General features: G+C 41.1%; 2 protein-coding genes across 5 annotated transcripts in view; one reads left to right on the forward strand and one right to left on the reverse strand.

Annotated features, from left to right (window-relative positions):
• Nucleotides 1-879: 879 nt before the first annotated feature.
• ZNF830 (zinc finger protein 830) lies at nucleotides 880-25,605 on the forward strand. The gene is made up of 10 exons (XM_038388668.2): nucleotides 880-1,037; nucleotides 2,164-2,263; nucleotides 6,045-6,168; nucleotides 10,287-10,320; nucleotides 14,255-14,463; nucleotides 14,955-15,045; nucleotides 15,583-15,646; nucleotides 21,228-21,308; nucleotides 22,631-22,707; nucleotides 25,199-25,605. The coding sequence occupies exons 1-10, from the start codon at nucleotides 919-921 to the stop codon at nucleotides 25,380-25,382; spliced, it is 1,083 nt and encodes a 360-aa protein (XP_038244596.1). The 5' UTR covers nucleotides 880-918; the 3' UTR covers nucleotides 25,383-25,605.
• Nucleotides 20,783-26,760, reverse strand: part of LOC119850530 (poly(rC)-binding protein 3-like) — a 685,847-nt gene continuing 679,869 nt past the window's right edge. For all 4 annotated transcript variants that reach the window (XM_043508589.1, XM_038388664.2, XM_043508587.1 and 1 more), the window contains one exon: nucleotides 20,783-22,184. In XM_043508589.1, coding sequence (XP_043364524.1) covers nucleotides 22,124-22,184 — 61 coding nt within the window. In that variant the 3' untranslated portion in view covers nucleotides 20,783-22,123. The remainder of the gene's footprint in view (nucleotides 22,185-26,760) is intronic.

Consider the following 26,760-nt stretch of genomic DNA (forward strand, 5'->3'; position numbering starts at 1 on the left):
ATTAACTTAGGCTTGAATAGAGACTGGGAATGGATGAGTCATTACACAAAGTAAAACTATTTCCCCATGGTATTTCTCCCTCCCACCCCACCCCCCACTGTCCCTCTGATATTCTTGTTAACTGCTGGAATTAGCCTACCTGCTTGTCACCATGAAAGGTTTTCCTCCTTTCCCCCCCCTGCTGTTGGTGATGGCTTATCTTAAGTGATCACTCTCCTTACAGTGTGTATGATAAACCCATTGTTTCATGTTCTCTGTGTGTGTGTGTATATAAATCTCTCCTCTGTTTTTTCCACCAAATGCATCCGATGAAGTGAGCTGTAGCTCACGAAAGCTTATGCTCCAATAAATGTGTTAGTCTCTAAGGTGCCACAAGTCCTCCTTTTCTTTCCACCGAAGGGGGGGGGGACGTAGTGAGCAGGGGGCGGAGCCGGGGGAAGGGGCGGGGCTCGGGCGGTCAGGTTGGTGCGGTGAGAAAGTTGGCAACCCTGGGCTGAGCGGCGGAGGGAGGGGGGCTGGGAGTGAGCGGGGGGCGGAGCCTTGGAGCCGGGGGCGCCGGGCCAGGGGCAGCTTTGCGTAATGGGGAAGTTGGCAACCGGACTTGTGAATGATGCTGCGAGTGGACACGTGCGTGACGTCGGTCGCTGTACTGGGCAGTGAACGTCGCTGCCTTCGTCACTTCCCGGCTGGGGAAACCACGAAGCCGCTCAACCCATTGACAGAGGAGCGAGGCGGGACGAAGGGGCGGGGCCTATACGCAGCCCCGCCCCCGCGCTGGAACGGGGGTCGATCGCCGCCGCCTCGCTCCAGGTTCTGGCCTCGCCCCCTTCGCCTGAGGCGAGAGCTGGCCGGGGGAAAGGGGCGGGGCTCAGGGGCTCCTAAAACGGAAGTGGCGGCGGGGGGCGTTTCCGGGGCAAGATGGCGGCGGGGCCGGGCTCGGGGCGGAAGCTGGCGCAGCAGGACGAGCTGCGGCGGCTCATGCGGGAGAAGCAGCGACAAAGCGCTGGGAAGAAGCGAATCGAGGCGCCGTTCGCTAAATATCCTTTCCCGGCCCTCCCCGGGGGAGGTTCAGCGGCCTCGCGTCAATAGCGCCGAGACCGCCGGGGGCCGGTGCCGGGCGCGGGGACTCTGTGTCTCGCCCCGCCTGAGCCCGGGCCCGCGCTGCCGGTCGGTGTCTCGCTACCCCCGCTCCTAGGAATACAACTATCGAAGATCCCGCCTGCCCCCGCCGCCCTCCCTCCAGTCCCGCCGGGCCGCTGCACGGCGGACTGTGGCTCTGGCTGCCCCGCGCTGGGTCGGGAGCAAGGCTGGACTCCTCTGGGTTCCCGGGAAAAGCCCCGAGTTTGCCATGCTCCCCTCATGCCCGAGCCACAGAAACCCTCGCAAACGTTCCCGGACTCGACCCCCCCTCGCCCCCGAACAGTGACCGGCGAACAGTCGCAGTGTGAGGGGCTGGTTTCCTTAGGCGCGTGGTGAAGATCTGGAGGGATTGTTACACCCGAGGAGGAAAACCAACCTCCCTCCCTCCCTTCTGTTTGTTTATGTCCAGTTCTTAACCAGCTGGGACGGGGAAGCTGCCAGTCAGTGTCACATTTCTTTAGGCAGAGGCCCTGATCCTGCATCCCCGTCTGCAAGCACTGGCCCCATCTGAAATCTCATTAAAATCAGGGCAGCTCTGCACCAGTGCAGGGGTCTGTGCTGTTGGATCATGATATAGAATGAAAGCTGTTAATTAGTACATTATAAATCTTGTCTACTTGAAGGCATCACAAATGTTTTGAAATTATACATCTATTCTTGTACCATTTAATGTTCTAGTAGTCCTCCTGCAATGGCACAGTGTCTCCTAAACTTCACCTGTTCATGTACTATTTTACATTAGTGTTTTGAAATGAATGGATGGTACACCAGTGGTAACACAATTTAGACACCTGCCTAACACAATATAGTGTTTTGCTAATAAATTGAAACCTTTCTTTCATGATAAAACCCTGAAATGTAATAGTAATGGAATGTTTTTAAGAATACTTAGGTTGTGGCCTTCACTTCCTCAGCATCCCTTTGAAAATGGTGTTTTAAAAGAGTTTACAAATTGGAATTTCAGAATTATAATTTTGAAGGTTATGTATGATCTTGAAATATTTCCTCAATTTAGAAATGTACATATAATCGTTTGGGGCACTTAAATTGTACGTTGTGCAACACCCAGATTAAGGGTGAACTTTTGTGGCAAACACACATACTAGGGAAACAACACAAAGAGGTAAGATTTTTGACAATATAATATTTATGAGAACAATTTGTAATTGTGTTTGTGTAACTTGTACAGATTCTAGATTAGATTGCAGAAGTGATGATGAACTTGTACCATTTTAAAAAAAAAATGTGCATTGATGAAGTGATAGTGGCACTCCATCTTTTGGGGGAGTGAGCCATCAAGGCAAGTCATATATGGAATCTATTTGCAAATTGTCAGTAGGTTTCTATTTGTAACTTAGGGTAATGGCTGTTTCAGTAAATGGCCCATGTCAGCTAACTTGAGATCAGCTGCAGGACTATACAATTGCAGTGTAGATGCACGAGCTGGAGCTCAAGCCTGAATATCTATATTGCAATTTTATGGCCCCACACACCCAAGTCAGCTGACACCGGGCTGGACACAGTTATTTTTTGCATTATAGGTATACCCTTGGAGACACTTTCTGTCATTTTAAAACGTAAACATCCGTTTAATTATGTGTGTCAAGTTGGCTGAACTCCCAGATGATAGGTACTTGATTTTGTCAGGGATATTGTCAAGGTGCATTCACCCTAGGAAAAATGGTGGGTTTTTGTGTGTTTTTTTTTTTTTTTAAACCAGGTGTTTGATTCAGTGATGTGGTAAAATCCTAGTGTGGGCAAGGCAGTGTTTCTCTCCTCCTCTTCCCCCCCCCCACCCTGGTATGCTAGGAGGTGTGCCTACTGGATATCTTGACTTGCTAACACATCTGAAAACTACAAGCTGCCTTGTCAATACTAAGATTTTAGCATGTATTTATTACTTTGTTAGCTAGCATGTGGTTTAAAAAAACTTTTTTTTCTTTTTTTAAAGTGAAGGCAAAGCCTTAGTGAAGCAAGGAGCTGGCTCTTATATTGGTGGAGTGCTAGTAATTGATGGCTTTAGACTCTGTCTTGGATATAATTTTTAAATGCATTTTTTTTTCAAGTTTGTCTTGTTCCAAGCAAAACAGCTACTACTGTTTTATAGAAAATTCAGAGATTAAACTAGGTAGTTCAAATACCATGAATAAGCCTGTATGGAAGTTAGATTCTTTGATTCATCTCTTTAAACAGAATATATCTATTACTGTGTGACTTTTGGTGACTTATGCATGTGTATATAGGAGTAGTCATGGTTGAACAAATTTCACTGAGCTGGCACATGCGAAACTGGGTTGCATGGAAGATAAAAATCTAAAGCTAAAAGAATTAGGTTGTCAGAGACACGGATTCTGTGATCTATTATCATTTGGGTTTTTTTAAGTGAAAACTTGCATAGCTGATGTCTGTGCACTTCTGCTGCTTTTTCTGAGCAGAAAAGCAGCACTTAAGAGATAGCAGCAGGTTTCTTCTGTCTTCTCCTAGCACTACCTCCACTGTGATGCTGAACTGTAGGTGCTGATGGTTTTAAACTATTAAATGTTAGTAAATTATTTTAAACTCTTACTTTAAATTCCCTTGTTTCGTAGTTAATACTTCTGGCTTTATCACTAATAAATGACTTTTACCTTTTGCTCCCCAAGATGAGACAATGATTTTTCACATAGCTTAACATGACAAACCACTAGCTCCAGTCATGGGTAACTTGACTATCTTAAAATAAGTGCACCTGTCGCAGACCAGGTATATGCGAGAGCAAGAAATAGGATGATTTTCGGGCTTTGGAAGTTCAGACTTTCCCATGAACAGCCATGATTCTTGTAGCACTGTATCTGAGTTCTTGTTGCTGTCAATTTTTTTTTCCTGTTTGTTTTTGCTGGGGCTTTTTTTTTTTTTTTAAACTCTCAGAATAGAATTTACAAAAAATTTTTGTAATAATTGTGCAAAGGAGAATGCAGTGGTCTAACTTCAGGTCTCTTGAACCTCTGTTAATAAGTTAAGGACTCTTTACTTAGAAGCTAGCATGTGGCTATATTATAGCATAATTCTCATTTTATAAAAGAAAATTATGCTATATATGCATTGCAACTGGCAAATCTCACTAGCACCTAATCTTTTTTTAAAAAAAGATTGAGACTTCAAGCACATCTTGTAGCAAGGCAGAAAAAACAAATTTATTTGTTTTTAAGAGGGTATGTACTAACAGATAATGGCATGTGAACAGATTAGGGAAAGATGCAGGAATATATAATTTGATAAAATAACACTTAATAATTTGTCTTTTATACTTTTTTAAATTTAATCCCAATCCTGTTGTGTAGATTTAAAAAAAAGAAATATTGCTTTGAGTCTGATGTGATTGCTGTCTTGAGGTTTTTAGAATGTAATACATTGTTTTGGTACAGACCCTGACAGATATCTGAAATTCACATTTTTTTTCCAACCCCATCCGTAGGGTTGAGTTAATGGTGACTTGTGATGTGGACAGTCCTTTTAGGAACTGAAGTGAACCCGTCAACTCTCTTCATGCAGGCCACTAAAGGGCCATCAGATATCATCAATTTTAGGCAGTACTGACCTGGATCATATTTAAATCAATGATCTAAAGGTGAAAGACCTGACTGTCAATCTCTTGAGCCATCATGTTTCATCATTTTTTTTTTTAAAAAGTGATATCATCACCAATCCTAGCACTTACTGTATAGCATTTACAGTACCTACACCCATTGAAGTACCTGTAGCTTTGGGCAGGTCTACACTACTGCTTAAGTCTATCTAACTTGCGTCACTCAGGGATGTCTTTTTCACACCCCTGAATGATACAAGTTACAGCGACCTAAGCGCTGTCCACACCAGTGCTATGTCAGCAGGAGATGCTCTCCTGCCAACATAGCTTCCGCCTGTCATGGAGGTGGAGTAACTATGCTGATGGGAGAGTGCTCTCCCTTTGGCATAGAGCGTCTTCACCAGATGTCTTAGAGCAGCACAGCTGCACCGGTGTAGCTGCACCAATGTAGTGCTTCTAATGTTGACCTGCCCTTTCATTCCTTACTTCACCTTAGATCAGTGGTTCTCAACCAGTGGGGACACAGAGCTCTTCCGTGGGTACATCAACTCATCTAGATATTTGCCTAGTTTTACAACAGGCTGCAAAATCAGTACAAACTAAAATTTCATATAAACTTGTTTATACTGCTCTCTAATATACACTGAAATGTAAGTGCTATATTTATATTCCAACTGATTTTTATAATAAGGTAAAAATGAGAAATTGTATAATTTTTTCAGTACTAATGTGCTGTGACACTTTTTTGTATTTTTATGTCTGATTTCGTAAGCAAGTTTAAGTGAGGTGAAATTTGGGGTATCCAATCACACTACTGGAAAGGGTACATACAGTAGTCTGGAAAGTTTGTAGAGCCACTACCTTAGATCACCGCTATGATAGCCTTCATTACCTCACTTGTTGTAAGCTTGATTACGTCAGTTTCAGAGGTGTATATGTTGTGAAAATGTGTTCTGTAACTTTATTTTAATAAGGTTTCTAAATATTCTGAACTTTAAACTCTGGTGTACAAGTATAACAAAGTGGAAAACAGGAAACTAGGTTGGTATAACTACATCTCTCAGGGGTGTGAAATTGATGCCCCTGAATGACGTTAAATTGACCTAACTTCTGGTGTATACAGCGCTAGGTCAACCTCAGCCTAGCTACCACCTGGGAGAGGTGGATTACGTACAATGATGGGAGATCCCTCATGTCGGTGTAGGTAGCATCTTCGCTGAAGTGCTACAGTTACGCCACTGCAGAGCTTTAAGTGTAGACAAGTCTTAAGCCACAATTTTTGAGGTTTTGAAATGGAGAGTCTCGAATTTTATTTGCTGATTCAAACTTTTTTTAACAGAAAATTGCAGAGTTAAAAGGTGCTAAACAGACAGTGCCTGGGCCTACAATTAGCATATCATCATCTCATCCTGCCAAAAGAAAAGTTTCTGACACAGAAAACCAAGAAGTAAAGAGAGCAAAAGGTAAAGCAATAAATTTATTCAGTATTTCCATACTGCTGAACTGTAATCTGACTTTCTATGTCTTGAATGCTTTTCTCCTTTATGAGAGAGACAAGGTGGGTGAGAATCTCTCTATGGACACACCTCTGTTGGTGGAAGGTACAAGCTTTCAAGCTACACAGAGCTGTTTCATGTCTAGGGAATAAAAGATGATAAATCACGTTCCTTGTCTCTCTCATAACCTGGGACCAACACAGCTACGGCAACACTTTTTCCCTTTATGGAAGAGGGAGAAGGTAGGTACTCTGACTTTTCTGTTGATTTTATTTATAGATGTATGAAATTAAGGTAAATGTTTTTTGTTTTTATGGGGAGGGATTCCTCTTCCCCTGCATGAACGCACTCTGGGAGAGATCAGACCCACCTCCGGGAACCTACCTGGCTGCAAGAAGCTCCATGGCTGCTGCCTTCAGAGCTGGGCGTGTCACTTCTGCACTGCCATCAGAGCTGGGCTGGGTTCTGAAGGCAGCTGCTGGAGAGGTTCCCAGAGGTGGGTCTGATTTCCTCCGTACTACTGGGGGCACCCCAGCAAGGGGCTCCTAGCTAATAGTTCCGGCCAGGCTGGAGAGGGATAGGACTTCCTCTTCCCCTGCATGGCTGCTCTCGGTGGGAGATCTGACCCACCTCCAGGAATTTCCCCTGGCTGAAAGAAAATTTGCAGCTGCTGCCTTCAGAACTGGGCTCTGAAGAGGTTCATTTGATCTCTTCCTTCTGCTGGGGGCTTCTAGCTGCTAGTCCTGGCTGGAGAGGAAGGACACTTCCTCTTTCCTTGCATGGCTGCTCTCGGGCACTTCTGCTGGCTACAGGAAGTTTCACCCTTTCCCCCGGTTGTTTCCTTCCCCCATCGCTCTGCATCGGGGGGGGAGGGAGGAGGAGAAGGGGTCACTGTGTTCCTTTCAGATGTAATTATTAGCTTGTTTCAATTTGGAAAAAAAGTCAACTACTTGACAGGATTTTTTGATTGACATTTTAGGGCAGCAAATAAAAGTCAGGGCTCAACTCACTGATTGGTAGATATGGGGATTGGGGCCGTTTTTCTAATGTAGTGATCTCAATTGGTAGCCTATTGGAAGAAACTACTTTAAAATGAGTGTCCAAAGTAAATTAAAAAAAAAATCTCTAATCCATTACTGCAGCGGATCGTGTGAAACAGTTTGGAAGCCAAATTCTACATGCTAGTGGTGACACACTATTTTGTGCAAGCTACAGTGTTTCAACAGAGCTCTGAGACCCATCATTTATTCAGAATGGAACCTGTGGATGCATTTGCAAGTGCTAATATACTGTTGGAAAAACTTGATCACCCAAAGCTGTGTGAATTCATTCAATGGGACATACAAAATTCCAGTTGCTTATGTGACAAGATGGCTGATGTTAGTCTGGTGGGTCCTGCGCTTTTCTTGGGGGGGCAGCTAAGATTCTACCCCTTGCCCCTGTTTTTGGGGCATCAATGGCCCTGCTAGTGGCCCAGGAAGGTGGTAAAGGAGGGAAACGGGAGGGGGCTGGGTTTGGTCCTCACTCTGAGCCCTTCTCAACCCCTGCAGGTTCTTACCCTCTTCCCCCTTGAGTGGGGTACCTGCAGTCCTTAGATGCTGGGGAAGGGAGTCTCCCTCCCCTACTGGGGCAGCGTCCCCCTTACTTTGATTCTCTGATTTTCCAAGTCTCACAGCACACCTCCAAGCTCCAGTCCTCTCTCCTCTTCCTCCTCCTCCTCCCCTGTCTGCCTCAAGCAAGGGGTTTTATTAGGTTCCTAACAGGGCCTTAATTGACTGCAGGTGCTCCAATTAACCTGCAGCCACCTTCCCTAGTCTACAGGGACCTATGCCTTAATTAGCCTTGAGTTTATATATTTCCCCTCTAGTGCACTCCCACTGCTCTCTGGCCCTCCTGTATCACGCTTACTAAGTGTGAATAAGCTACAACAGGACTACCTTCTAAAGATTTTTTTTGCTACACATCTTGAGGAGATGAAGTCTCTTGCAATTGTTTCTAATGAATCCACTGATGAACATGTACTGCACTTTCTGTTTGATTTTATTTCTGAGAAGGCTGAAGATGTACAGAGAGGAAAGCTAACAACTGTGCTCACTGACTACGTTTACTTGGACGATGTTAAGTACATTACAGCGTCTCAAGCGATAATTAAAACCATTTCAAAATATGCTGCAGACTTTGACAAAGTATCTGCTTTCACAAGCGACAGATTACATGTCAATCTTTCAAATCTGTTCTCCAAGGTCTAATGCTAAATGCTGTCCATATTGTATGTTATGCACCTATAATTTCTCTTGTCAGTGAGCTATGGAGATGAGTTTGGTGAAGTTGATAAACTGGTGAGCTACATTAAAAAGACCTTTAAATCTTGCCCTACGTGCAAACTTTGATACAGGCAGCACATTGCAAACACGAGCAAAATGACTGAAATCAGGGAACAAAAAATTGCACTTCCCCCAAGAGCCAGCAATTTTCTTGTTGGAATTCCTGCTTTTGGGCTATACAATATCATGCAGCTTACCTGAAGTACTACTCGGAGCTCATCTCGGAAGAGCTAACACTGACACCAAAAACACAGGTTTTAACAGACCTTTCAACTCTTCTGAACAATGCACAACTGAATGAGGAAGTTCAGTTCATTGCCAAGAATGCCACAGGACATATGGACTGAATCACTTGGTTTGAATCTCGATATGTCACAATCCACCAAGTTTAAAACAAAGTAACGGATGTACCGTTCTGGGCTGAAGCACAGTCAACGAAAATCGCTCTGATAACGCTGAGTTAAATGCCAGTGCTCAGCAGATGTTTTCTTGCATGGCAAAGAAGCTCAGACAATACTACTGCTATGGGGAACCGTCAAGCAACATAGCAAAAATGGCTCAAAAGTTTCAACAACCTGCAGCAGGGTTCCTAAAAGCTGTGCGTATTTTTGACCCAGCACAAATGCACCTGTTGATTGGTGGATTTAACCTTGCTTAATGCAATTCCTGGCTTTGACAAGAATTGTAGGCTGGAGATTCTTGCTCACAAAAAGATTGTGAAAGAAGTGGACTGTACTTTGCCCGTGCTACAGCTTGGTGCTGTCTGACAATTCCAACAAACTCTTTGGATGCAGAGAGAGCAGTGTCTAAGCACGGACAGGTGGTTTCGGCGCAGCAACAGTGAATGAAGAAAGGCACAGTTGCTGGATGCTCCGAGAGTGGCCTTGCAGGCGAAGAGGAAATCCTGTCCTTCCCCCAGCTGGGCTGGGACTAGCAGCTAGGAGCCCCCCGCTGGGGTGCTCCCAGCAGCATGGGAAAGATCAGACCCACCTCTGGGAGATTCCCTCCAACTGCAGGAAACTCCGTGGCTGCTACCTTCAGAGCCCAGCCCAGCTCTGATGGCAGCACAGAAGTGAGGGTGGCAATCCCATGACCCCCCCCCGCCACCTTTGGGTCAGGACCTCCACAGTCACAGCACCCCGAAATTTCAGATGTAAATATCTCATCCCCTGAAACTGACTATTTTTAAAATCCTATGACTGTGAAATTGACCACAATGGACCATGAATTTAGTAGGGCATTAATCATTGTATAAGGTGTATTTCAATTTGGGTATTTTTATGTGGAAAAGTTGATAACATAATATTGATTTCTGATTGTTGGAGTATACAGCTGGGGGATCTGGTGGCAGGAGGGGAGCCTCGGAGTTTCTGGCTGTTGCAGGGGGGGACCCTGGCAGCTCCCAGCAACGGTGGGCGGCAGGGAGGATCCCCAGAGCTCCTGGCTTCTGCAGGAGGCAGGGGAGACCTCTGCAGCTTGGAGCTGCCAGTGGAAAGAGACCCTGGAGCTCCCAACCCCTCTCTCTCCCCTCGCAGATACCCAGGCTACCCGTTTTTTCATGGGTGTTTTTAGTCAACATCAAGGAGAGGTCACGGGCTTCAGTGAATTTTTCATTATTGTCCGTGACCTGTCTGTGACGTTTACTAAAAATGTCCATGACACAAACTTAGTCTTACTCATCATTATAAATATAATTATTTTGTTTTTCCCATTTTTTGTTTAACAGCAAACAGTCATAAGTGACTCTTGGCTATTTTGCAGGTTCAAATGACCAGCCACAGACTTCTGCGTCTGGGTAAGTAGATCCTTTCATTTACTTATTTGTGCAGCCTTTTGCTAGCTACAATCCTTCTTTTTGTTTTGTTTTTGTTTTTTCCCCTCAACCCTACCTCTGTACCTCCTGTGGGTAAGGATGTAGACACCATAAGCCCCTCCCTCATATAGTCTTGACATGGGTGCAGACCCATAGTTTAGCAGCAACTTTTTCAGCAGTGTGAGTAAAATAAAAATCATAGGAGTGACTCAGAACCAGTCAGAAAACAAGCATTACCTTTGTCATTACAGGGCTATACTTAGTGATGAATGTACAGTCTTGCCCTAAGAGCTCAAAGCACACATCTTAATTTTTTTGTTTTTGTACATGCCTAGTTGCTCTGATCTGTTTTATAGAGAAAATTCTAGTTAAATTTTAGAATCATTTTAGTCATTCTATTGCTGTTTTCTAACATGGGGGTAGAGGCTGAGGAGAGAAATATTTGAGGGTGAGGAAAACTGAGACACCAGATGGCATCCTGCTGAAAATGTATTTGAAAGCTGCCTGCTTTGTGACCTGTTCCTATGGTGACATAGAGGAATGCAGTCCCAGGTAGGAGCTTGACAGTCCATGTTTCTCTGGTTTGATCTGATTGTGCTCAGCTGCTAGAGTGTCCAATATGCTGTCTGGGCCTACATAGCTGCAAATGGACAGTTACTTACCAAGCTTTAGTGGAATCTACAAAATGAGCCAAGTGCAGTACAAGTTAACAAGCTAAAAAAAACACAAGGGAAAGAAAAATGGCATAAAAAGATGATTTAAAAAAAAAATGATGGTGACTGAAATGGGACATTTTGTTGTACTTTCACTCTGATGTCTGTTTCTAACGTTTTTCCCTCTAAAAAGTTTTGGATCAGATAAGTATACATCGAACCTCATCAGGCGACGAGTACTGCCTGTGAGATAGTGGAGTTTACCCTTCAAACGTTCCAGCGCTGAAACTTGGTTGTCAATGTCACTCTTTTTTGAAAAAGCTCAAGAAGAGACTTGAGCTCATCTTGACTGAGACAGTCTCTTGGTGTGTGTCTACACTGCATTTGAAATCCCATAGCAGGAAGTCTCAGAGTCCAGGTCTACAGAGTCAGGCTCATGCTGTGTTGTTAAAAACAGCCGTGTAGATGCTCAGGCTGGAGCTCACCTCCCTGCCTGGGCCACAATGTCTACACTGTGGGTGGCTTTTTAGTGCCTTAGCATGACCCTCCTGAGTATGAGTCTGTAGACTTGCTGCCGTGGGTTTTAAAATGCAGTGTAGGTGTGCCATAGGCAATCTATCAGAGGGAGACGGGTCTTTTCCTTTGCCAGCTAGTGTTTGCTCAATCTTGTGCTGAGTACTCTCAGAAATTTATTTATAGAATTACAGAGTTGTGGAACTTGTACTACTTTAAAATTTGTAGTCATGGGCAGCGGGTATCAAAGGCCAGGGGAGGCTGAGCCTCCCCAGACAGCCCTGTGTGGCCCTGTCCATGCTCTGCCCCCAGGCACCCTCCTTCTTGGTGCTGTGCTGTGGGGGGCTCTTTCTCTGTTGCCAGGGCCCCAGGCTGGGGCTAGTGGGGGCTGGCCAGGGACTCTGCCCTATTCTCTGGGGCAGGGTCGGGGGCTGTACCACCCGCCAACCTCGCAGTCTGGGGCTGGAGGTTGGGGTGCCACCCACCTGGCAGTCTGGGACTAGAGGCACTTGGGCAGCCCAGGGTTGGGAGGGCCTCTGGCAGGGTACACCTCGGGCAGAAGGGGCAGGCCAAGTTGGGGGCTAGTCTCCCTGAGCTCAGGGTTCACCCGCTGCCCATGTTTGTAGTGACATCAGTCACTGCAGTGGCTATTTTTAGGAGGGCCTGTTTCCTTTGTATGTTATGTTAACATCTTAAAAATACAAAGTCCAATGTTTTCTACCTGGGATGTCTAAAGTTATGCTTCAAAATTCGTATTTCGGTGCCTAAATATGTGACCTGAATTTTCAGAGCTGCTGAGCTCTTACTGACTTCAGTGTGTGGCTGCTCAGTACCTCTGAAAATCAAGCCTTGTATTTAGATGCCCAGTTTAGACACCCAGCTTTGAAAATGTGGATCTCACTCTTGATGTTGGAAATGGGTAAGATGTAATGGACGATAAAGAACCATTCTGTAAAGGGAAATTGTCTTACTAATCTATTAGAGTTCTTTAAAGGGGTCAACAAACGTAGACAAGGGGGATCCAGTGGACATAATGTACTTAGATTTCCAGAAAGCCTTTGACAAGATCCCTCACCAAAGGCTCTTACGTAAATTAAGTTGTCATGGGATAAGAGGGAAGGTCCTTTCATGGATTGAGAATTGGTTAAAAGACAGGGAACAAAGGGTAGGAATAAATGGTAAATTTTCAGACCGGAGAGGGGTAACTAGTGGTGTTCCTCAAGGATCAGTCCTAGGACCAGTCCTATTCAACTTATTCATAAATGATCTGGAGAAAGAGGTAAACAGTGAGGTGGCAAAGTTTGCAGATGATACTAAACTGCTCAAGATAGTCAAGACCAAAGCAGACTGAAGAATTTCAAAAAGATTTCATAAAACTAAGTGATTGGGCAATAAAATGGCAAATGAAATTTAACGTGGATAAATGTAAAGTAATGCACATTGGAAAAAATAACCCCAACTATACATACAATATGATGTAGCTAAATTAGCTCCCAATTAATCAAGAAAGAGATCTTGGGGTCATCGTGGATAGTTCTCTGAAGACGTCCATGCAGTGTACACTGGCAGTCAAAAAAGGAAACAGGATGTTAGGAATCATTAAAAGGGGATCGAGAATAAGACAGAGAATATCTTGTTGCCCTTATATAAATCCATGGTATGCATACAGATGTGGTGGTCTCCTCTCAAAAAAGATATACTGGCACTATATAAGCTTCAGAGAAGGGCAACTAAAATGATTAGGTGTTTGGAACGAGTCCCATATGAGGAGAGATTAAAGAAGCTAGGACTTTTCAGCTTGGAAAAGAGGAGACTAAGGGGGGGGATATGCTAGAGGTATATTAAAATCATGAGTGGTGTGGAGAAAGTGAATAAGAGAGTTATTTACTTGTTCCCATAATATAAGAACTAGGGGCCACCAAATGAAATTAATGGGCAGCAGGTTTAAAACAAAGTTCATCTTCACACAGCGCACAGTCAATCTTTGGAACTCCTTGCCTGAGGAGGTTGTGAAGGCTAGGACTATAACAGGGTTTAAAAGAGAACTAGATAAATTCATGGAGGTTAAGTCCATTAATGGCTATTAGCCAGGATGGGTAAGGAATGGTGTCCCTTGTCTCTGTTTGTCAGACAGTGGAGATGGATGGCAGGAGAGAGATCACTTGATCATTACCTGTTAGGTTCACTCCCTCTGGGGCATTTGGCATTGGCCGCTTTTGCAGACAGGATACTGGGCTGGATGGACCTTTGGTCTGACCCAGTATGGCCATTCATATGTTCTGTTATAATTTTATGCTACCAAGGTTTAGGTGACTTTAATATAACTGCTTTATCATAAGATTCTTTTCTATTAATGGCTTCCCTCTATGTAAAATGTATGCACATTGCTTTGTGAATATGAAACTGGTATCCATGTAGCTTCAGAGCACGTGATAGGGCAGTTACACTTTGGTGTGGGACTTTTTTTTTTTTAAACCCTTTTGTTCTGCAGATTTTAATACAGAATTAGTACAATAAATGTATTTGTAGCACTGACCTGACCATATCTGGTGAGCTTCAAAAGAAAACAACAATTACATGTTGGTTTTTAGGAGGTGGTTATTTTATATTACACTAGCAGGCACACTGTTCAGTATATTGCATTATCTGTAGGAGATACTTTAGGGTTCACAAAGTAACTGGATTTCAAACGCTGTTCTGTAACTGGTTTTGTTAAAGTACAAATATTTATATCTTGTGTCCTTTCCTAGGCTACCCACAGATTTTTTTGATAAAGCAGAGCATGCAGAAACAAAAACAATGCCTTCAAAGGGTTCAGGTCCCAGTTTACTGACAGAAGATTATGAGGAGGAGGAGGAGGAAGAAGAAAAAGACGACAATACTAGCAAACCATCCAGTGTGCAAAAAAATGAAATTCCACCCCCAACTCAAGAAACAATAGCTAATGCTCTACCAGCAGGTAACTTTGGATTGCAAAATATAAAATTCAGTATGAAGAAATTGTTGACTATTCCATTGTAAATTATACTGGTAGGTATTTTATAATTATTAGGCATTTGAAATAGCACTGATGGGTATATTCTTTTGCGGGTTTTCTCCTTGTTAGTTTTCTTATCTGGTATATTTATGGAAGTATGATTTTTGTCAGGTGACTGTGCTAAAGTTACCTATCTGAAAAATTCTTGCCAATTTCTGTCATTATACAATATTTTCCTAACATCCCAGTAATTTTATGTTGCAATTATCTTCTATTGCAGTGATGTTTGTAAAATTCAAATATGTAATAATGTGTACAACATACTAATTATTTGAGCCACCTAGTGGAGTATTGACTGGCTAGTTTTGTTTCTTGATTAACACAAATGGTGCAAATTTAAATTCCTCTTTTTTGCCAAAACTTTGTGTAGAAGCTTGAACCACTGGTCCCTTTGTGCTTGTCTCTTCTTGTAGATTTCTTTGACAACAAAATGACAGCTGCTCCCGTAGTCTCCCATTCAGGGTCCATTCAGAAAGCAGAAGTTCAAGAAAAGGTAGTGGAAAGGTAAATTAATCAGATCAAATGTTAAGAGGAAATGCAAATAAGTTTCAGTCTTCCAGATAATATACATAACTTTGACTATATATTTAGGTCTGTTCCTTTGAACAGTTAAAAGGAAAACACATTTATTGGTTGTATAAAGAATTTGTCTCACTTACAGCAAGCTGTCTTGTTTTAAGCATTCCAAAAGATTTTCAAAAATAGGAACCTCACGTAATGGGAAAGCTTTGGGGTGCCCACTACTTTTGAAAACATCTAAGAGCCTAACTTCCAGTTCTGAGTTCTAGAATATTGACCCAAACCTATTATCTACTCAGCTCCTTGTGTGTTTGATAAGATTTAGCTATAGAAACAAATTTTGAGATTAACATCCAGCTGGTGCTGCATATGGAGAAGAAATGCATTTTTTTTTAAATAAACATTTCTTGTTTGTTTAATTCCACAGATAAAATCTCAAGAGCAAAGACCAGTATATTTTTTTTAAAGATCAGAGAAATAAGCAATAGATCAAGATAACTGTTCATTATTTTAACATTTCAGGAAAGAAAACACTGCAGAAGCTTTACCAGAGGGATTCTTTGATGATCCTGAGGTGGATGCAAGGGTAAGTGATTTGTTCGTTTGTTCTTCAGACTTAGTAATACTCAGAGTAGTGGGTGAACCTTTCGGACCAAAATAAGTGAGAATGACTAATTAAATGGTTTCGCATTGATGTATGTGAAAGTATTAGAAGCAAGAGGAAGACCAAGGACAGGGTAGGCCCATTACTTAATGGGGACGGGGGACAATAACAGAAAATGTGGAAATGGCAGAAGTGCTAAATTTTTTTTTCCAGTTTTCGCCAAAGAGGTTAGTAGCGATTGGACATCTAATATAGTGAATGCCACTGAAAATGAGGTAGGATCAGAGACTAAAATAGGTAAAGAACAAGTTAAAAATTACTTGGACAAGTTAGATGTCTAAAAGTCACCAGGGCTTGATGAAATACCTCCTAGAATACTCAAGGAGCTGATTGAGGAGATATCGGAGCCATTAGTGATTATCTTCAAGAAGTCATGGAAGATGGGAGAGATTCCAGAGGACTGGCACTATATTTGCCCTTTTCCAATCTATAAAAAGGGAAATAAAGACAACCTGGAGAATTACAGACCAGTTAGCTTAACTTTAGTATTGGGAAAGATAATGGAGCAAATAATTAAGCAATCAATTTGCAAACACCTAGAAGATAATTTGATAAACAATCAGCATGGATTTGTCAAGAACAAATAGTGTAAAATCAACCTAATAGTTTTTCTTTGAGAGGGTAACAAGCCTTGTGGATAGGGGAGAAGCAATAGTTGTGGTATAGCTTGACTTTAGTAAGGCTTTTTATACTACCTTGCATGACCTTCTCATAAACAAACTAGAGAACTACAACCTAGATGGAGCTACTATAAGGTGGGTGCATAACTGGTTGGAAAACCATTCCCAGAGCGTAGTTATCAGCGATTCACAGTCAAGTTGGAAGGGCATATCGCGCTGGGGGGTTCTGCAGAGATCAGTTCTGGGTCCAGTTCTGCTCAATATCCTCAACAATGAGTTAGATAATGGCATAGAGAGTACATTTATAAAGTTTGTGGATGATACCAAGCTGGGAGAGGTTGCAAGTGCTTTGGAGCAGGGGTTCTCAATGTTTTTCTGAGGCCCCCCAATATGCTATAAAAACTCCACGGCCCACCTGTGCAACAGCAAATGGTTTTCTGCATATAAAATCCAGGTCCGGCATTAGGGGGCAATTTCCCAGGGCCCCAGGCCACAGAGGGCACCGTGAAGCTAAGTTGCTCAGGCTTTGGCTTCAGTCCTGGATGATGGACTTGAGGCACTGGGCTGCAGTCCCACGTGGCAGGGCTTCAGCTTTCTGCTATCGCCAGCCCTACTTGGCAGACAACCTAAAACCTGCTTGTGCCCCCACAGGGGGACCCAGACCTCTGGAGGAGAACCACTGCTTTGGAGGATAGGATTAAAATTCAAGGAGATCTGGACAAACTGGAGAATTTCATCCTATTTACTTCAGATGATTACAATAAGGACAAATGCAAAATACTCCACTTAGGAAGAAGCAATCTGGTGCACACACACAAAATGGGAAATGACTGCATAGGAAAGAGTATTACAGAAAGGGATCTTGGGTTCATCGTGGATCACAAGCTAAATACAAGTGAACAGTGTAACACTGTTGCAAAAAGCAGCAAACATAATTCTGGGATGAAATAGCAGGAGTGTTGTAAGCAAGACATGAAGTAATTCTTCTGCTCTACTCGGCCTTGATTAGGCCTCAGATGGAGTATTATGTCCAGTTTTGGGCACCACATTTCAGGAAAGATGTGGCCAAATTGGAGAAAGTCCAGAGAAGAGCAACAACAATGATTAAAGGTTTAGAAAACATGACGTGTGAGGGAAGATTGAAAAGATTGGGTTTGTTTAGTCTGGAAAAGAGAAGACTGAGAGGGGACATGGTAACAGTTTTCAAGTACATAAAAGGTGGTTACAAGGAGGAGGGAGAAGAATTATTGTTCTTAACCTCCTGAGGATAGGATGAGAAGCAATGAGCTTAAATTGCTTCTCGTCAGCAAGGGAGGTTTAGTTTGGACATTAGGAAAAATATCCTAACTGCCAGGGTGATTAAGCACTGGAATAAACTGCCTAGGGAGATTGTGGAATCTCCATCATTGGAGACTTTTCAGTGCAGGTTAGACAAATACCTGTCAGGGATGGTCTAGATAATACTTAGTCCTGAACTGGATTAGAGGACCTCTTGAGGTCCCTTCCACTCCAACAATTCTCTGATTCAATGTATATTAATATAAGGACATGGAAGGGAAGAGTGCTAAGAGTATACATGGGGTCTGAGCATCCTTTCAGACTGAGTTTATTCTAGGCAGTTATTTGCAATACAGCTTTCTCATGATTTAAAGGAAGTTTTATTGAGGCTAAAATGTCAGCTGGATGTTAGGAGTGAAGATGTACATCAGACAGCAATCTACTTACAATACTAGCCCACTCAAACAACAAGCTAGCTCTCACCCTTTCTCTTTGCTGCCCCAGTAGAAAACATTTTTTGGCTGGGGGAGAGGGGTCATGAGAGGTTTGGGGCCAAAATCACCATAAAAAGGTGAAATTTGCAACATCTTGTATACCAAGTGATGCCCTTATTTTGTATTCACTCATGAAAATAGCATAACTTGTTTTGGAAGATATGCAAGAGAATATATTTTTACATTTGTATGTAAAATAGACTGCAAATTTGATAGCTGTGAACGTCTGCACGCTCTAATATTGCTTTGTGAAATTGGCAAGCCATGTGTTGGGCAGGAAAATTTCTGGAAAATTCTTTCTTTTCATTGAATATGTCTCTGTATTGAACATGCCTGAGAATTATGAACACTCTTGGTGTGTTAATGATTTTACCACATGGCTTATAAAGCAAATACTTGCAGCCACCTTCTGTCTTAGTGTGAGGAGACTTTTTAATGTCTCCTGATTACACGCTTGTATGTACGGGAGAAGAGAGATTCATATAACACAACAATAAAGAACGCTGCTAGAAAGCAGCCTCTTGTGTAATTTTTTTGTATCCCTCCTCAAGCCCCCTCTGATCTTTACTAGCCTGAAACTATTTTATTTTCTCTGGTGGGATACTTTCAGCACCAGCTATGCCTCTAGCTATGCTTGCATGTGGCATGCACAATAGGTTTCTTCATGCACCCAGAAATGGGGATACTTAATTTTGAAGAATATAGTTGAAGGGTAACTTTTTTTTTTTTTGTAAGCCATGAATTGCTCTACTGCAGAAAAGTAATTTCAGAGCTTGCTGATAGAACTGCAGTAACCATGCTTGGTACCTGAGATGTTAGAATTGATATGAGGACTGAACACTGGTATCTCAAACTTGCATGTATGCTGTTACCTGCAGTAGCACTAGCATCAATGGTATTTTTCCTGCCGTTCTACATGAGCCCTGCACAAGATTAAGCGCTTCATGTTGTCTGCACCAGAATAATGTACATAGTATAATGTGTAGAGTGCTTAGAAGTTTGATCCCTACTTGGGGGAAACTTAAAATAACCATTTATTTTAAAGTGTGTATATGTGTGTGTGTGTGTGTGTGTATATATATAGTGTGTGTGTGTGTGTGTGTGTGTGTGTATATATATATATATATATATATATATATATATATATATATATATATATATATATATATATATGAGTATACTCAGAATGACTATATGAATGAATGTGAATATATGAGTATACTCATTTATTTTAAAATGAAACCTTTGTGTTGCTGGTGTAGATGAGGTGCTAGCGGTTGGGGCTATAATAGTGGTGTCTAGAGCTGTGATTCGAGTGATGTGCAAGTGGAAGAGGGGAGAGTCATGCAGGTGATGGATGCTGTGTGCCAGGGACAGTCTTCAGGCAGGATGTCTGCCAATGCACAGGCAGTGCTAGGTAGTGGTCTCTCTTTGACCCAGGTTCTTAACACAATTCACAAGCATGTAGGCATTGAAAGGAACTGTTGCTTTATTCGTTCGCTGCCAATGGCACAAAGCTCTTGCTAATTAACTCCTTCCAGTTTAGCTCAGATGGAGAGGCGTATCACCACCACGTTGGTGGCACCGTAGTCTCAGACTCTGTTACAGTGATTCTAGGCAGGAATCGTAGACAAAATGTTCAGAGATGCTGCCTATTATTGCAGTTTTCTCTGGTTTTGTGTGTTTAACAAACACAGCTCTTTGAAATCTGGTATTAATATCAGGGGTTACTAATGCGTTTAAATGTTTGATCAGATACACACTTCAAGGAAAAATAATTCTGTCTTGTTAGTGTTTAAGTTTATTATAAGAAATACAAATAGTCATGACTTACAAAAGGCAAAACCACCGTACGTAACCACAATACAATGCATGTAACCATGACAGCAATAACCACAAAACAGAAATATGGAATGATGGAAGTGTTATATCTCCCAGTATGTAGTTTGCTTTCAAACTCCTCGGTTAATAATTTATTTTTATACTGTTGTATATTGTCTAATCGATCAAGAACAAAGCATGTAAATGACTGGCCATTTTACATTATAAGGACTGCCATATTGGTAAAAGACAGGAATGGATAAAAGGAAAAGAAAGCTGAAGTAGAAAGGAGGATCCACAAATCTTATTCAAACTGTTTAGTTCCTCTTAGCTCCATTACTCATCCTAAAGTAGCATAGAGTAAAGAATGGTGACCCAGACATTCATATTCATCAAGCATATGATTCATGTCACAATCTCTGGTGAGAGAACTAATTGAGAGTCATGGGCATTCCTATTGTTCTTTGATTGTTTGGTTCATTTGCCAGGATGCTGTGCTACAAGCACAAGGTATGACTGTGATCACCTACATTCCTCAGTGAGGACCCCAAGCCTGTGCACTCCCTTGTGTAGGAAGCACTTAACTCCAGGCTAATCTCCCAGCAGACACCTACCCACTTTTTCTCCCAAGTGCAAGCAGATCCTGTTTGTTCATCCCGCTTCAGTTCCAGTATTATTTTTGCAATAGTCCCACCATTTCTAGAGTGAGTAATGTCCGGTATCATTAGAAAGATTGGATTAGAGGTATTGGTGGCAGACAGCTCTAACAGTTCTAATGTTAGCCACTAAATTGAAGTATGGGGCAACAGTCAAGATAGTAATAAAAACTCTATTTTTTTTTTGTGTTAAAGGCAGATATCTCAAAAACCACTAAGACTGCTGTATACTATTGGACAGATGGTGACTCACAAAATATAATACCATGCAAGTACCTGGACATTGAAAACAGTCAAAAATAGAGGCTATCCAATTACCAGATTGGGATGCTGAAAGCAACCAGGCCTAACATCCTGTGTCATCCATTCGTAGTCAGCTGCTTTCCCTCAATATTGTAATCATACATTTCGTATAGGCAGGTTTTTTTTCCATCTAGGTCTAGAATCAGATTTTCTTTTCAAAATCATGAAAGATGTCCGTTTGTTCATATGCATTATTTGAGGCAAAGCATTTACTTGCTGTCAAAACTTTCTTAGTAAATAGCAGAATGTTTTGTTTCTCCTATTGGTTTTAGAATGCCAGCGAGAATCATTAGGCAGTTACTAATGAATTTTGGTTTTTCACATTCACTAGGTGCGAAAGGTTGATGCTCCGAAGGATCAGATGGACAAAGAGTGGGACGAATTTCAGAAGGCGATGCGACAAGTCAACACAGTGAGTAATGGAATCTGTCTTTATCGCTTCTAAATACAGTACATAATTGGGGGGGGGGGAAACCATTTCATGCAGCTTGGCAGAGTGAGTGACATACTGTATTTGTTGACTGCTTGTCACAATGCAGTGTGCAGTTAAACACACTTTACAGCTGAGCGAAAGGTCCCTGCATTTTACACTCAAGGAAAAGTTAAGTGGAAAGAGCTTTTGATGACAAATCTATCTAATTTAAATACACTAGGCTGGATTTAAGTGAGATAGCAGGCACACCTTGACAGTTTCCCATCTGCAGTCAATGGACCATATTCCTAGCTGCTGCTTCAGAAACATTTAATTTTAAAATCTGAAAATTACCTCTCTAAACACCTTAATCCCTGTAAAAGCTATAAAGTGTTTGTTTTGTGGTGAATTTAACCTTGACAAACACCCCTAAAGTTAGGAATATTTTAGAGGAATTTACACAGACCACATCCTGATTGGCCCCAGTTTTTCAGTATTCTAATGCCTTACTACTTAGGGTTGCATGAAACCTTGTATCAGAGTCGGATTTTACACCTTCCCGATGTATGCTGTACAGGACGTTGTGATGGGTACCTGGTATTCTCATTTTGCTGCCTTTAATGTTTTTAAACTTTTGATTTGAAAATAATTGATTATAAATAACTGCTAAGAAAACTGGTGCTGAACAATTTATCATTACTCGTTAAAACAGTACTATAGATAAAGTAAACTTTCATACAAAAAACAATAGTGGATACATTTGGTTATCATTAATCATTCAAACAATTCTTCAGCATAGGAAGGAATCTTCTTAGTTATGCGTGGACCATTGGTTGCATAGCCTCTCCCAGACATTCAGATTTGAGAAAGTATATGCTGAAAAAAATAACAGGTTAGAAATACATTGGGATCAAGTGGGTATATTTTTAATAATTCTAACAGGCTTATTGTACATAATTGGTAAACACCAAATGTTGGTGTATATGTTCTGTTGCATCTTAAGCCTTTTGATGGATGGATTTGGTTTTATATTCTGTTTCAAAACAATGTTTAACATTGATCTAAAAAATTCAAAAGGAGCTAGACTGGTTAGGGATTTGGTGTAGCATTTTGTTCTGTCCTTTCACTGAACTTTAGCCCAAGTCACAAAGACTTTTCCTGTGTATGTCCCATTAACATACCTCTTGAAGGAGGGAAGATCTACATAGGATTCTGACTTTGTTACAACATACTTTAATCTCTTGCTTTTAGTTTCCAGTACTGCTCTTACTGGAAAGAGAGATTGAATGGGGCTAAACTTATTCACAGCTTTTCTGGTTTAGGTTTCAGAAGCAATAGTGGCAGAAGAGGATGAGGAGGGACGTTTGGATCGTCAGATTGGAGAAATTGATGAGCAGATGTAAGTAGATCAGTCTTTCTCAAACTTTGCTTTCTGATTCCTCTCTCCCCCCCCCCCACCTCGAGAATGGGTATACATTTCATCTGTAACCTACCATGACAGTACTTTTAAATATTCACTGATCAAAGTGTTTGAATTTAAAAAAGTTTGTTTCCTGACAGTGAAACTTTTTAAATAAAATGATTGATTTGGGTAGCAACATTATACAGGTGTTTACTAAGACAGACTGCACCGGGAGCTCTGAAAACAGTAGGTAAGGGCAGAGCCACCCAATAAACTACAGGAAGAGATCAAATTTAATTAAATCCTTTGAACAAGGTTCATTTTTTCCCATGCTCTATCTGTGGATTCTGCATCATGTAGAATTCCAGTGAACTGACTAGTTGATAACCAAACTCTCTTAAACAACATTTAGTAGACAGAACAAAAAATTAGGAACATAATTTTCATATTGAGATTAATGTCTTAATTCTTGGTGACTAACTGGTCTTTGCTTCTCATGACAATTATTTGAAAATGTCTGCTGAATAATAAACCTTATCAGGTGAACCCTCACTAGCTGCAGTGTTCCATTGAAACAGTTGGACACAACTAGTTTAAGCTTCAGCAGGATTAATGAACACAGTTTAGGTTGACATTTTATGGTCCTGTAAATTGGTCACTTTGCATTACATTTACAATTCATGACAAACCTATTAATTGAAAGGAAGGGACTAGTTTTCAGTTTGGTGGTTTTTTTGTTTGTTTGTATGTTTGGTTTTTTTGATGAGTGAAAAAACTAGCAGCCATCTTTAAGCGAAAAGGAGATGTTCACACTGAAGCAATAGTTAACCAGTGTGGCAGATTTAGTAGCTACTTAGATGGCATTAATGATGATATCAAAGTCAAGTTGCTGTTGGGACTAAAGATACGATTTCAACAGTGATCTTGTAATTCCGGAGAGAGCTTTGACTAAGAGCCTGAAAGTGTTTAAACAGTCCCTTTTACCATCACCATTTAAAATCTCATGATTATGTTGGACCAAATTCAGGAATTTGTAGGTAGCTGCAAAGATTGTTGCTATTGATTTATTTTGTCTGAAGTAGAAGTCCATGTGGCCAGACTTTTAGCTTCGTTATATTTAGAACAGCGTATTTGAATGCAGGCAATGTTCAAATAGCCAATGAAGCTTTTTGGAAGCTGTTGTATTTTCTAGAGAAACTCTTTAAATGGACGGGTTTCAGAGTAGCAGCCGTGTTAGTCTGTATTCGCAAAAAGAAAAGGAGTACTTGTGGCACCTTAGAGACTAACAAATTTATTAGAGCATAAGCTTTTGTGAGCTACAGCTCCATCGGATGAAGTGAGCTGTAGCTCACGAAAGCTTATGCTCTAATAAATTTGTTAGTCTCTAAGGTGCCACAAGTACTCCTTTTTTTTTTTTTTTTCTTTACATGGAGTAGATCCTCAGTACTAGGTGGAGTGTCTCCTGTGAAGCACCTTAGACTTTTGTGTTCAATTCCTAAAGCCTCTCTTTGAGCGTGTGTGTTCCAATGTGCTTTCAAAATTGGTAATACAACTGAGTGTTGAGAAATGGCCATTGTGGTTCACTCCTCAGCATCAATCCAAAATGGCCTGGTAAAGCTGGTGAAATACAGTTTTGGGAGTGTAAGGTCAACTGCCTTTTAAAACTGATTGTGATACTTCATTTGATCTAGAATACAAAGTGCGGGTATACTTCGAAAGTAACTCTCTAAACATGACATGGTGTTCCATGCTTGGCCTCCCTGATTAGGATCCAGCTTTAAGCTCTTTTCTCTATATTGAATCTGCAGGACTAATAGGAGTGACAAGAAGTAAAAAACATTGAAATCAAGTAAGCAGATACAATTTGGTATTTGAAGAAACAGATCCTGTTCACTAGTAAGAGTTATAATTTTTACATAGTTATCGGAGTCAAACTGCACTTTAAAGCCAAATGCAAAATCTGATGGCCAAACACAAGTTCAGAGGCTTACTGTAGCGGACATGCTTTAACTGGTGAAGTGTCAGGGCTACAACACCTTCTGTGTGTCATAACAGATAGCAATAACAATCCATGTGCTCCCTTTTCCACCTCAAGTGAAATAACATCTTAGACAAAAATTGAAAAGACTGGTTTGAGCTTTTTTCCTTCTCTACAGAATTTGACCAAGTGGTTCCATATCTTTGATATTTTTGAAACAAATTGTCACAGGATTGTGATTTGATCTGTCATTGGTTTTGACATCTTCATAAGAAAAGCTATGACCAAGACACTCCGCTTCTTCATTCTGCTTCCACAGGACTACAGCAAAATGTTAAATAATCATATGGGTCTATTGTGAAAGGCTTATTTGAATTTTAACGTTGGTATGTCTTTCACGTATTTTCACAGGTGAAGCACTCCCAGTATTGTGGGAAAATCAGTTTTTTTTGTTTTTTTTAAATTGGCAAAGGCCATAAATGTTAACTAAATGTTTTTACTTTTCTACAGTGAATGTTACCGCCGTGTTGAGCTGCTGCGTAACCGCCAGGATGTTATGAAAGATAAATTTAAGGAAGCCATGAGATTAAGAGCAACCCAGGAGAAAGAGGATGAGGATGTTGGTAGTGAAGATGAAGGAGAATTGCAGGATTTGCTGTCTCAAGATTGGAGAGTGAAAGGGGCTTTGTTGTAGCATTTCAGTGGCATGATCAATATTCTGTTGATCTGTGGTATTACTATTTTTTATCAGAAGATGTTTTTGTTAAAATATTTATTTTTAAGAAGGATCGTGCTGATACTAATGAGGTTAACTGTAAAAAGTGTCTATCTCTAAGTCTAAAATGGAGTATTATTTTGTGTAAAGGTTGTACATGTTTTACAAGTTTGAATATAACTTTCCTATTAAAATTATAATTTCCTACTAAAATAAGCAAGTAATTTTATAGTCAATATAGACTTCTGGAAAGTAACACAAATTAAGTCAGAGCTTTGAGTTGTCCTGTGCTGTAGTTCTTAACAACCGAGATGACAGTGTATAGAGTTCTTTCAGATAGGAAACTCTGCTTTGTCCAGGATGTTCTAGAAGTTACTAGTAAAATACAGTATCAGTCGTCCAAGGCAAGATCTGTTAGTTTCACTCTTTCACATGTTTCAGAGTAGCAGCCATGTTAGTCTGTATTCGCAAAAAGAAAAAAGGAGGACTTGTGGCACCTTAGAGACTAATAAATTTATTTGAGCATAAGCTTTTGCAGTTGCATCCGATGAAGTGAGCTGTAGCTCATGAAAGCTGATGCTCAAATAAATGTTAGTCTCTAAGGTGCCACAAGTCCTCCTTTTTTCTTTTTACTCTTCCATATGTAAATGACCTAAGAATCCAGAAACATTGAGTAACAGATTGTGGAGAAGTTGTAATACTCTGATCTCCTGCCATGCTAGAGTGGCCGTGCATGTTGCAGAAGATTGTGCGGGATTCAATCTGTTTTCATTTAATGCAGTTACAGACTGGAACATGCCTGAAAACTCTTGAGCAGAGAGATGAAATGGGTATGCAACTTGGATCACTGCACTGGAAGCCCAGTTGGCACTGGAAGAATAACTTCAAAATAAACCTGATTTATTTTAATTGTAAATAGTGGAAGCTTTCAAGGGAGCCTTGGAATTCTGTTTCTTTCAAGTGTGCAAATGGCAAATAACATTTTAAAGTTAAGAACCAGAGGACAGGACAAAATTGAGTTAACACAAAAGGGGAGCAAGGAATTTACTGAAATTCAGTATGTCCTGGCTAAATTAGAGACAGATTCTAATTTTTAAAAATCATATTTTCTTTTGAGCTTTGCAAGCCCTAAAAGCGCTCAAATTTACTGAGCGAGCAGGAACTTCTGAAAATCTGAATGGACTTTTCAGTTTGGTCCCGAGAAGTAGAGTTGTGGAAAGACTGCTTATTTTTTTTTAACCTCTGGTTTTGTAAAAGGTTTGTGTTTGGGCATATATTAAAGGTACGTTTGGAGAGGAAGAAAAAAAGGAATAGTGAATAAATTTATCACACAATTAATTCAAGCCAGTCTGGGCAC

The sequence above is a fragment of the Dermochelys coriacea genome, chromosome 2 (genome assembly GCF_009764565.3).
Source record: "Dermochelys coriacea isolate rDerCor1 chromosome 2, rDerCor1.pri.v4, whole genome shotgun sequence".
NCBI lineage: Eukaryota > Metazoa > Chordata > Testudines > Dermochelyidae > Dermochelys > Dermochelys coriacea.

Coding starts and splice junctions, on each gene's coding strand:
- ZNF830 (XM_038388668.2), top strand. CDS start 919: ATGGCGGCGGGGCCGGGCTCGGGGCGGAAGCTGGCGCAGCAGGACGAG. Junction 6,169..10,286: donor AGAAGTAAAGAGAGCAAAAG/GTAAAGCAATAA, acceptor GCTATTTTGCAG/GTTCAAATGACCAGCCACAG. Junction 15,647..21,227: donor ATCCTGAGGTGGATGCAAGG/GTAAGTGATTTG, acceptor CACATTCACTAG/GTGCGAAAGGTTGATGCTCC.